Genomic DNA, 12,843 nt, shown 5'->3' with positions numbered 1-12,843 from the left:
AAAAAAAAAAAAAAAACAAAGAGAATATTTTTAAATGATTAACGTGCCCAGCTAGGCTAAAAACTCCAACTTCCTGCAATTTTTTTTCTTCTCCTACCTCCCCTCTCTCCCAAATCTTCACAAAAATCAGAAGGACAAAAAAAAAAAAAAAAAAAAAAACCCCCCCCCCCCCCCCCCCCCCCCCCGAAAAAATATTTAAGAAAACAAAAGAATCTCTAACAAGTAATTAACAATGTAGAGGAAAATAAAAATAGAGAATTGATGTAGAGAAAATCTTGACTCTTTATTCACTACTTTACAAATTTTTTTTAGGTATATTTCACTCACACTTATAGTTTATATATAATTAAATCATGACATGCTTATATCTTTGGAAAATATTATGTAGATTATATTTTTTACTCCCATTCTTAAACTCTTGATACAGACAATTATTTAGGGACTCATATGATGAAAATATTTTATTATTGTTTGTCACATCAAAAGTAAAAGTGATGATGAAATAAAATTTGATAGTATACATAGCAGAAAGGGAAAATAGCGATTTTAATTAGTCCATTAATTATGCCTAAATTTATACTCATTTCATATAAAATTGCAATCTGACATAATTAAAATCACAATAATGCAATAAAATTTTGAGAATTATGTTCCTAATAAACAATTTAACAACTGATTTAGTACGTTTATTAAAAAGAATTGAGAATGAATTGAATTTAAATTTTATGAAAAAAAATCTGTTTAAAATATTGATTATATTATTTATCAGTGGAAAATGAATTGTTAAAAATAATTGATATAAATAATCAATTGCTCTTACATAATATTTTGGGACCTGAATACTCCATAGTCCGTAATAAAGTAAATCTCTTGAAATCTCAGATAAATGCGGCTCCAAAGTCTTTCAAGTCCGAAGTAAACAAATCAATATTTATCGTACTATCATCTTTGTGAGCATTAAATCTACTATACTAATAAGAGCCAAAGAGAGTTAGGCCTAAAATTGGTAGAAAAAATGACGGTCAAATTATTTAATCAAATGAATAGTTCAGATTAATTATTTAATCAAATAGATGGTTAAGATAATTCAGATTAATATTATTAATAGAAATTACCTAATTTAACCTTACTTTTATGATTATCCGTTATGTTTTCCGTTAAATATTCTCTTCTCTGTCAATATTCCGTTAACTTTTAACTTACCCATTAATTTCTATAAGAAAGGTCTTAGGTTCGAACCTCATCTCAATCAAATTTGACATAATTAAGTTTCTCACTCTATTTTACTCTTATTAAATTAAATAAATTAGTAGCTACAACAAAAATGATACATATGTATTTCTTTAATTTAGAATTATGTGTCTACAATACCTTTATTTGAAAAAATTGTTCATTATAAAAAAATTAAATTAAATAAGAGAAATAATTTCATTAGTTATATTGTCTTTATTTTCTCTAATGCAAAGATTCTTTACATTCAAATTTATCAATTGATATTCATTACATTGTCCATTATCTTATTTTTACAATATCTTGTAATTAAATATCAAAGTCTCAAAGTTATAGTACAAAATAATGTTATATATTTATTTACCAATTATTTTATTAATACTATGAAAAAAAAACATTTTAAAATAATTTGAAGCTAATTATATTAACTACTTGGGGATTGGTTGACAAAGAGAGTACTCAAATAATAACCCAACAAATTGAAGCGGAATCACTTTATTTTACTCTTATTGAATTAAATAAATTAGTAGTTACACCAAAAAATGATACATATGTATTTCTTTAATACCATGAAAAAAATAAAAAAAAAATAGTTTGAAACTAATCATATTAACTACTTGGGGGATTTGTTGACAATGAAAGTACTCAAATAACCCATAACCCAGCAAATTCAAGCGAGAAATTACCTTTTAATATCTTTGAAATACATAATATTTTAAATTTTCAAATTTTTATTAATTTATTTAATTTTTTTTTCTTAAACTAGGGATTTCTTTATCCACAATAACTCATTCAACAATAATGGTTGAACCAAATGAATCTCAAGCAGAACACCTAAAGGAAAGTCCATAGCTCCTATATCATAATCCCATTGCATGACGTTGTCATCTATGGCTACCAACAATAACCGAATTGCAAATAACACACTACCAACAAAAAAGGAAGAGAACAAATAGTAAAGATGAAGACAATGACAATGTTACTCAAAAGAGAATTAAGAACACTTAGAAAATTCAAATTAAAAGTAGTTATTTATTTAGACTATCATTTTTAGACCAAATATTTATACTATCGATTTTACAAGGTTGCAAACATTTATTTTAGTAATAATTATAATAAATTTTCTATATTATCTTGGATTCATATACTTTGAGTTAGATATTTAAATAAAATAATTCGACATTCAATTACACATGTATAAACTTTTTCTATATAATCTTACTTTAATATACTTTCAAATATTTATTTAAATATAAACATTGGACAGTAACACATTCGCGCAATGCGCGTATAAAACTAGTATAATATATAATATAAATATAAATGTGCAATCAAACTATCAGCTTAGACTTTTAGTTGGATGGAGCACATGATTCAATTTGGTATCAGAGACATGTAAAGGTTATGGGTTTGAAACTCTGAACCACCCGTAAAAAAAAGTCTATGGTCCACGTAAACATAAATGTGCAGTCCAACTATCAGCTTAGACTTTTAGTTGGATGGAGCACATGATTCAATTATCTTCATTCATTTTTTCCTCTCTTTTTTTCTGAAGCACATAATTCAATTATCTTCTTCATTTTTTCCTCTCTTTTTTTCTGTTCTTTTAAATATCGAATCAATCTAGATAAATGTTGCTCCAAAGTCTTTCAAGTTCCAAGTAAACAAATCAATAATTTATCTTACAATTATCTTCTTTTCTCTCTTTTTTTTAATCTTTCTTTCAAATATCAAATCAATCTAGATAAATGTGGCTCCAAAGTCTTTCAAGTCCCAAGACAACAAATCAATAATTTATTGTACTATCATCATCTTCTTTTTTTTTTTTTCTCTCTCTCTCTTTCAAATATCAAATCAATCTAGATAAATGTGACAAACAATATGATCTATCGATTCAACTTCTTACTCAAAGGCAAAAAAGTGTAGACTTGGAGTTCATTCCCAAAACAATATAATAAATATGTTCAATGTAGATTTGTTTCATTAGCCAGATAATATGCATTGGAAGACATAAAATTAATTGTGCACTAGAAGGCACAATAATATGTAATGAAAGACATAATTTTAGAGTCATAATTTTTATTCAAGATTCACAATGTAATATGAATCATGATCCATGATATAACAATTCGTAATTTTCATCCTATGAACACTACTAACCTCCAGCTTGAAAGTAACTGAATGACTTGACAATTTCGAGTGACTTTTTCAAGGGCAAAACTACTCAGGTCCAATCCTATTGGAAAAAATTTAGCAAGACATGAATGATAACTTCAACATAAACAAAAAATATTGTACTTGAACATAAATTTAACTAAATAACCATTGATTCACACGAAAGTCTGCTGGCTTATGTTTTCCTGCCAATTGTATTATCTATTAATTCTATTATCTACCCCAAGTGAATTTTTAAATTAATATCTTTTGCCAAAATTAAACATTGTTACTAAATCCCAGAACGACCACGAGCTCAAGTAATTCTTTTGTGAGTTTTTTACACAGAGAGATGCTAATATATAAAACATAAATGTATATATAGTATAACTATTCATTTAGACTTTTAATTAAAGATTTAACACATACAACTATCAATTTAAATTTTTAGTTAAAACAAAATACTTCTTTTAATTGACACTTGATACTTGGTAGTAATGCAAATAATGCAGGATTCATAGAACTAGTTTGCATAGTTTCTTAATGATTCATACAACTTTAAAATACAATTTCTTGTATTTTTTATGGAACAACTTTCACAATTAATTTTCTTATGAACAAATGTCTACTTTGTTGGGAGAATCACTTGAGCCTATTGACATTTCTTCAAAATGAACTCACATTGCTTGGAAATTTAATTCACGTATATCGGATTTGTACTCGAGAATATCACCATTGCCTTCAAGCATGCTAACAACTGTAGACATAGATGGCCTAAGAGCTGGTGAATGATTAGTACATAGCAAAGCAACTTCGAGCATTCTGAGTGCCTGTTCTTTGTCAAAATCAGAACCCAATCTTGAATCTATTAGCTCCATTAGATTTCCTTTTTCTTGAAGAACAAGTGCCTAAAAGTTTTATAAATACAACAATGCACAGGCAAAGTATATATAAGAATAGGCCAGTTAATTTGATAGGTATGATATGCAATCTATGATATATATTTGTATCTCACCCAATCAAGGAGGCAAACGTAGTTCTCATCGGGGCGAAATTTCATGTTGTTCTTCCCAGCAACAATTTCAAGTGCCACCACCCCGAAACTATAGACATCAGCTTTGAATGTTAAGTAACCCCACAATGCATATTCAGGAGCCGTGTATCCTCTGCACAGGAACAAAAGAAGAGTAAATGTTTCATTCAACCATATGCTCAATTTGGAATAAAAATGGATGAGACATTGTAGTAACATCTAATTACATTGTCCCAGCAACTCTTGTACTGATGTGTGTCTTCTCATCATCATCAAGTTTAGCTAAACCAAAGTCAGAAATTTTTGGATTGAGTTCCTTGTCAAGAAGCACATTGGCGGTTTTAATGTCTCTATGAACAACTTTTATTGTTGATTCTTCATGCAGGAAAGCTAAACCTTTTGCAATACCGACACAAATTCTTTGCCTAGTAGCCCAATCTATTTTCAGTTGTCGATCTTCTGCACCTGTAATTAACTATTTACTCAGAATACTTATGTTCATCAATCTTGATAAAATAAACTAAATCATCATGTTTCTAGTAGCACATCTTATATATACATATGAAAAATTAATGTCTTTGTCTAGTTTGTTGGCTGATTTTTTTTTTTTTTTTTTATCTTGACTAGCAGCTGAAATAATTAAGATTCAAAATTTACCAAAAAGAGCATGGGCAAGGCTATTGTTTTCCATGTACTCATACACCAGCAGCAACGGCTTTCCTTCTACACAACACCCATAAAGTTTCACAAGGTTGGGGTGCTGCAAACATGAAATCATGCCTATTTCATTCAAAAATTCTCGGTATCCTTGTCTTGATTTAGCTGACAGTTGTTTCACAGCAATAACTGTACCATCTGATAATGTACCCTGATTTTATAAACAATAGAAAATCTAGCATCATCAACATAAGCATCAATAGTAAGTCCACAAACAAAAAATGTCAAGGTATATATGAACTAAAATATAAACATATTTATTTTTTTCTATACCTTATAGACAGGCCCAAAACCACCTGCCCCGATCTTATTTGCAACATCAAAGTTATTTGTAGCTACTTTAATTTGTCTCTTGGTAAATAGACGAGTTCGTAGATCAAGGCCCTGTAGCTCTGCACCAAGACAATTACTTTAAAGAAATTGCTAGTGCATTAAAAGAAAACGTTTTTGGATGAATCTAAGGGGGGCAACAGCTAGAAAGTACTTGAAAGTGAATGTGTATATTACCCTTTTCCTGTGAGATATTGTTTCTAATGTAGATCTTCCACCCAGCAAAACAGAGAATTCCAAAAATAAGAAACAAAGAAGAAGCTACTGCAACAAGTACGATCAAAGTCTTTCTCTTTTTGGGAGACATGAAATCTGCAGATTTGAAGAAAGGGTGTGAAAGTGAGTTTGATATCTTTTATTTATCTACAACTAAACAGAATCAATGAAAAACTATTCTGCAAATATATGCTATTAATTAAATATGCAGGAGTCATCACTAATATTACCGGATTCCACAGAAATGGCAGATATTAAAGGTCCATATGATCCTTTAATTGGAGCTGCTGTTGTTCCTTTTCCAGCATATTCAAAGCGCACCTCGAGAGTTTTATCTCTGACAACTGCTTGGAATTGTTTAACTAAGGCCTTATCAGCTCCTTGCGCTTCAGTTTCAATATCAAAATCCTTTAATTTTCTTTCACCCTGTAGCCATAAAATCACTATAGTCAACAACACATCACTCGACTGTTGAAGTGATCAATTTTAACTGTAAAGTTCTTGTTCGACCTGTATATAAACATCAAAAATGCGTCTACCAAGACTTCGAAAAGATCTATTATCTCTCAAAACTATCTCTGCAAAATGAAGTTTCACATTGTAGTTTCCATTTGCTAAACAGCGTCCGTAATATGTCAGAGATAAAGGAGACAAACGAGCTGTCTGGTAGATTTCAGAATCTTTTTCCTTGATGACTGATGTATTTGTTGCTGTATAGTCAGATAAATTTAAGGTTCTATCCCAAAAGTACCCCGAATTACTAGTTACCCAGTTCTCTTTGTTAGAAACAAATCGCGCATAGCCTGTAGAATCTTTATCTGTGTCATATGTAGTGCCACCAATTACAACATCGCCTCCTCCACAATTGATGTGAAATGAATACCAATCTGCACAAAATGAAAAAACAAATGCACTGTGAAAGAAGTTCACCTCAACTAAGCAACGGATACATGATGCAAGTATTGTGATATGGTGTGCTTACCTTTAGTACAATTCTTTAGACACTTTCCAATTTTTCTATATAAAGCCAAAAGGGGAATAAAGTTAGAAATCTTTAATTTGGAGTAGACTAAATTACCTTAAGAGTTACACTATATGCTTTAATTGTTAGAGGACGTTAAAACTTACCCGTTTTCTCCTTCATTATAGCTTTTAAACAAGTTTCTGATAGAAAATGAGAAAGCTAAAATCAATCATATTTGAAGGAACACTTGAAAAAGTAATGCATAAAACAAATCGAGAATCTTACAGGGTTTCCCGATTGCAAGTTGGCGACACAGAACTCTCCTCAAAATTATTATAAGAAAGATCAGTATAACTGTACGCCATTGTTTAAATTCTATTAGTGCTTTTTACAACGTATGAGAGTGGTTGAAAACTCATCACAAATTCTGGACATATAATTAACTAACTTAAAAATTTGAACGTACTATGAGGAACCTCGATTTAGAACCCATTGAGGTAGTGTCCCACTAAGCGAGTTGTTCATTAGATGCCTAATTAAGAAGCGAGTAATATTAAATTCATCATTAAAAATTAAAAAAAAAAACAAAACAAAACAAAAACAAAGAGAGGTTATTAGTCTAGAGTGGAAATTTCTTGTGCATAATGGTTAACATCAAAATTGATTTGTTACTCACATGTACTGCACTTTATCAGCATTTTGAAGACCATCAATCCCACCTCTCAAATTATTGAAACTCAAATCTCTGCAAACTCAATATCATAACAAAACAGTAAAGCAGTGAATATATATCATATTAGTAAAGTAGATCTAAATAATAGTTCATTAATTAACAGTTGAGAAGGATCAAAAGAAAATTCAAGTTGCAGAAATTACAGTTGCCGCAAGTTTTTCATATTAGCTAAATCAGGTATCTTCCCGAAAATATTACACCTCCTCAACATCCTGCACCAAAATTTTTTTTTTTTTTATATAAAAAATTTTCAATTCATAGTGGAATAATGAAACTGAACTTCCTTTTTTTTGGAAAGAAAATGCATCACTCACAACTTTTCTATGGCTGTCATGTTGGTAAATGTAGGAAATCTAGAGACACCACCTCCATTTAGGTCACTGATTCTACTGCAAATTTATGTTATTGCCAACTACATTTTAGCTTGTGGATCGTAACCATATAAAGTTCTGCTATAAACAAATTAAAATGTGTGACCGTGGAAGGAAATCTTAACTCACAGTTGTATCAGGCTTGTCGATACAGAAATATTTTGAGGTATGGGTCCTTCAAAACCACTTGCTTGAAGCTCTCTGCCAATCATATATGCTTCTCAATCAGAAATGACTTCAATGTTAAAGTGTTAAATTCAAATGCTTACAGAATTTGAAGGTTTTTAAAACTCGAAAAGCTAGGCAGTTTCCCACTGAAGTTATTACTGCTGATCCTACTGCAATGATTAACACATGACACGTGAGCATAAAGTGTAGAAGAAACAAGAAAAGAGGTTCATATATTAGAAATATGGATGAAGATGCCCTTACAATTCCATCATTTTTGTGAGAGCATTAAGTTCTTTTGGCAATTCACCAGTGAGATAATTACCACTAAGAATGCTACAGAAAGAAAAAAATGAAGAAAACATCAAACAAGTTAGAATTGCACAAAAAAATTTTACGTGATGAGAATGATTCTTTTATTTAATTTGATTAACAAAGGCTTACAAATGTTGTAAGTTGACAAGTTTCCCAAGCTCAGGTGGAACACTTCCACTGAACATATTGTTCTCCAAGCTTCTGAAAGTTTATTTAGTTTGTTGTTAGAACAAAACACAAGCAATAAGCTCCCCGTAATAAAAAGTTAAAACAAAAGTTTAATTTAGTTGTGTAAGTAGAGTGATAGGAGCAAGAGAACATACAAATATGTAAGAGTTGTTATATTTCCCAAGTATTTTGGAATCGGCCCAGACAATCGATTCACAGTAACAGATCTGCAAATTGTCACTTCTTTAGCATGGACAAGCCCTAGCAAATGGCTTACATTTATATAGCTTAGGTTATAACACACAACGCAACCCTCATAACTTACATAAGTTCCAGTTTCATAGAAGCCCATTCAAGGGGGATTGTACCACTTAAGTAGTTGCGGGTGAGATCACTGCACAAAATACAACTAATAATCAAGCAAAGAATATCAACAAGAAGAGGTGAATATTGAATAAATGTAGAAAGTGAGGGTTGGTACATTGTCTTGAGAAATGGTAACTTCACCAAGGCAGGAGGGAGGACACCTTGCAGATCCTGTCCTTTCAAATTTCTGCTTACACAACCATAGAGAGACTATTTAGAACCATGCAGGATGTGCTGTCCCGAAATTGGACAATTCAATAATAATAGTAAGGTGTGCACGGGATAAATCTGGTATTGACTAATAAGTCGCTCCCATTCAAAGTCGGTGGTTACCAAACCAACAACATAACCAACTGATTCTCATACTTGAATAGTCACGAGTGTTTTAATTCATCAATCCCATTCTTGTTTCTCACCATAATTTTTATTTAACTTTTCTTTTTAATAATTTTAATGTAGTAAATTAATACTTTTAAAGTAAAGCATATTACTTTTATATTATTTCCTATGTCTACTATTCAATGGTCATTTAATTATTAATTCATTAGAAAAGAACTTTTTGTATTTAAACATTTGCATCAAAGGATTCATGAGAATATGAATACCTTTATAAGCCAACATATTCACGGTTGTTATACCACATTGAATTGTGCATTTTTAGTATTGGAATTGTGAATTTTCAGAATGTAAATTGTGTTTCTAAGTCAAAACACATAAAAGCTGTAAAAAGAAATTTGTGAATACAAAGACTGTACTAAATTTTAAAAAGATTAAATTATTGGGATTAACTACAATATTTGAAAATAACTAGTGAATACAAAACAAGGTAATCAATTACCATGGCTGTAGTAAGCGTTAGGCACTAGTCGGGTGGTAAACTAGCGCCTAAGCGGTACCTAGGTGGCGACCTATAAAAACCAAAAAAATAATGCATGTGTGTGGTTGTATGTCATATATATATATATATATATATATATATATATATATATATATATATATATATATATATATATATATTTTATCTCTTACTTCTCTTATTTATATCAATAAATAAATTTAAATATATATAAATATAATAAAAATTAACAAGGCCGACTCGCTCGAGTTAACTCGGCTACCTCTGCCGAGTTCGGCCAGTTAACTCATCCGAATTCAGCCGCCTAGGCAGCCAGCCACCTAGGTGGACGGCTAGGGAGAAATTCGCCTCGGTCTAAGGGCGCCTAGGCAGCCAATTTTTGCAATAGTGTCAATTACAAATATGGTAACATTGTGTATTCGTAGTATACAAATTGTAAATTTTTAAAAGGTAAATTGTGAACATTTAATATGTAAATTGTGCATCTATACCCTGTTTTAGACCGTGAATTCGGGTCCACTGAATAATTCGGCACATATTCAACCTCCAATCACACACGTATATTATGGACTTGGATCCCGGGTTCATATGACAATTTGGACCCAAGTCAAACGGAACTTAAAATGTCAAAATATATCAAACAATTCATAACTTTAATTATCTTCTATGATTTTTTTTTTCAACTTAAACTTATTATCCTCTTTTTCTTTTTGTACAAAAGCTCTAATTACAATTTCCTTTTTTAAAATAACATATATATTGATCATTTTTATAATGAATAGCTCTATCGAGCCACTATTACTGATCTATCAAATAACTATTGTTATGTTGCACAGAAACAGAAAATGGGAAAAGGGAAAACAATAATTTAAAAAAAAAAAAAAAAAAAAAAGGTAGGAAGCAAAACTTGGGAGAAATGTATAAATATTAAAAAAAAAAAAAAAAAAAAAACTACATCGGTCTCATTTTACATGTCATGTTTAATGGGTCAGACCAATTATTTCTTCTTTGCTTATTTAGTTATTTTCTTTAGTTTTCTTAAAATTATTATTTATAATTTTTTTTGCGTTTAATAGTACTTTTAATTTTGTTTCTATATATAAATTTAATATACTAATATTAAATTTAATATTATAAAAAAAATGAATTAAAAATAACTCCAGAAAATCCTGGTTAACCAAACCGACACATAAAATGGCGTGGGCCGGAGGGAGTACAATCATATATTACATATAAATAAATATTAGCTATCTACTACTCCGTACAATACTAGTTTCATGGAAAAAAAAAAGTCTTTTATACTCTAATAAATAAAAATAATGTACTAAATTAGTGATAAATAGTTAAATATCACATCTATTTTATATAATAATACAATATTCAAAATCTAAAATATTCTTAAACTTAGACATTCCTATTTTAATTAACGTCTTCATAAGAATAAATAAATAAAGACTCCAACTCATGTTCATCTACAAGTAGGTTAGCAAACTCAAAGATGCCAACATCTTCCATAGATGCTCACAAATTATCTCCTCCAACATCCCACTTTTTGTTTTTTTGTTACCATAAGAGTCATATAATGAGCAATTAAAAGTAAAAATAAAAAGACGGATCCAAAAAAAAAAAAAAAAAAAAAAAAAAAGAAGAAAGAGTGATATAATGGAAAAGCTTACATCCTTAGCACATGGCAAATACGAGCAGGGAAGTTACAATCGCAAGTGAGATTATTAGTGTAGAGAGGTGTATCTATGCTTTGTGGTGCCAACCAGTTTGAGTTGTTGCCACAAGGATTTAAGCTAAAATCCCAATCCTTCTTCCCCACTTGATTAGCTATTTCCTTAAGTGCATTTACTTTCATAAACATTCAACAAAAGCTACTTGTTAATAAATATATAATTTCATAGTCACCCAGAAAACAACAGAGAGATGAGGCTCACATTCATCTGGAGGAAGATGCCCACTCTGTGCTTCAAGCAATATTGGATAGAAGAAGAGTATAATTGGTATGAGGATTGTGAACATGGAGGCTGACATGGTTGAACTCTGGGGAAGATCAGTTACAGTGTTTTTTTTATTGACGACTGAATTGTCAAACTTATATATGTCCCTCACGGTACGTGTGTGTCATAATGAGTGTTGTACACTAGCGCAATGAATCATTTCATAACATGTCACTTCATTGCTCAAATAGATCACTAAACTACACATAAATATAAAATTAGATCATCAACTTAAAAAGCTATAATTAAATTCATGAACAACATAAAATTGTACAATTAATCAAAATTGACATGTTTGACCGGTCATTGCTGGTGTGACGGCTAGGAGTGTGCAGAATCTGACCGGCCTACCAAACCCGACTGACCCGCCGGTCAAAACAGTAATATCCGACCCTATCCGAACCCGACATCCCATATCCAATCCGCAACTCTAAATGGCGTCGGTTTATGAAGTTCGGGCAAGGTAGGATAATTTAATATCCGACCCGCCTGAATATCCGAAATTATTTAGGGCTACTTTGGCTATGCATTAAACGTCGTCGTATTAGCTATATATATATATATATATATATATATATATATGTTCAACGAAGACTTGGTCTTCATTTCTTCCTTTTTGCAGTCGAGTCCTAGGGTTTTTTCTCTCTGTTCTCTCCTCCTTTCTCCGGACTCCGGTGGCCGTTGAGACTTAGAGTGGTGGAAGCTCAACTCGTGGCATCGTGGACTCGTGGTGACTGGTGATTTCGAAGCCCTTGTTCTCCAGGGATTATTTGGGAGAAATCAAGTAAATCGTAAATCCTAGTTATTTATTTCTTGATTTATGAAATGTATTGTGATATTTTTTTCATCTATGCATTCTATGGTGAATATTTTGTGATATATTGCAATATTTTATGCCATTAGGGTGGAAGCAGTGTTGAATTGCAAACCTTAGTTTGATATTTCTTGATTTATGAAATGTATTGTGATATTTTTTTTTTATCTATGGTGAATATTTGGTGATATATTGCAATATTTTATGCTTTTTGGGTGGAAGCAGTGTTGATTGTTTGATTGTTTGAGAAACCCTAGTTTGACTGTTTGAGAAACTTATTCCTGTAATTATGCCTTGTAAATATTGTATGTGCATATTTTGTGATATGGTGTGGTTAAAATGTCCCTTACAGAGTTAAAGGCTTTAATGTGAAATTTTCAATGTTGAAATTTTCATTTATTGGTG

The 12,843-nt window shown here is 30.7% G+C and overlaps 1 protein-coding gene across 1 annotated transcript; it reads right to left on the bottom strand.

Annotated features, from left to right (window-relative positions):
- Positions 1-3,852: 3,852 nt before the first annotated feature.
- On the bottom strand, positions 3,853-11,697 carry LOC116023880 (probable LRR receptor-like serine/threonine-protein kinase At1g07650). The gene is made up of 24 exons (XM_031264863.1): positions 11,562-11,697; positions 11,298-11,475; positions 8,881-8,952; positions 8,725-8,793; positions 8,555-8,626; positions 8,361-8,432; positions 8,181-8,252; positions 8,018-8,086; positions 7,878-7,949; positions 7,692-7,766; positions 7,521-7,589; positions 7,321-7,389; positions 7,111-7,176; positions 6,930-6,998; positions 6,809-6,844; positions 6,663-6,697; positions 6,191-6,567; positions 5,911-6,106; positions 5,642-5,776; positions 5,408-5,526; positions 5,075-5,285; positions 4,645-4,882; positions 4,400-4,550; positions 3,853-4,292 (listed from the first exon to the last, which is right to left on the bottom strand). The coding sequence occupies exons 1-24, from the start codon at positions 11,656-11,658 to the stop codon at positions 4,062-4,064; spliced, it is 2,850 nt and encodes a 949-aa protein (XP_031120723.1). The 5' UTR covers positions 11,659-11,697; the 3' UTR covers positions 3,853-4,061.
- Between the last annotated feature and the right edge of the window lie 1,146 nt (positions 11,698-12,843).

The sequence above is a fragment of the Ipomoea triloba genome, chromosome 1 (assembly GCF_003576645.1).
Source record: "Ipomoea triloba cultivar NCNSP0323 chromosome 1, ASM357664v1".
Taxonomy (NCBI): Eukaryota; Viridiplantae; Streptophyta; class Magnoliopsida; order Solanales; family Convolvulaceae; genus Ipomoea; species Ipomoea triloba.
This window is presented reverse-complemented; position numbering and strand designations above follow the sequence as displayed.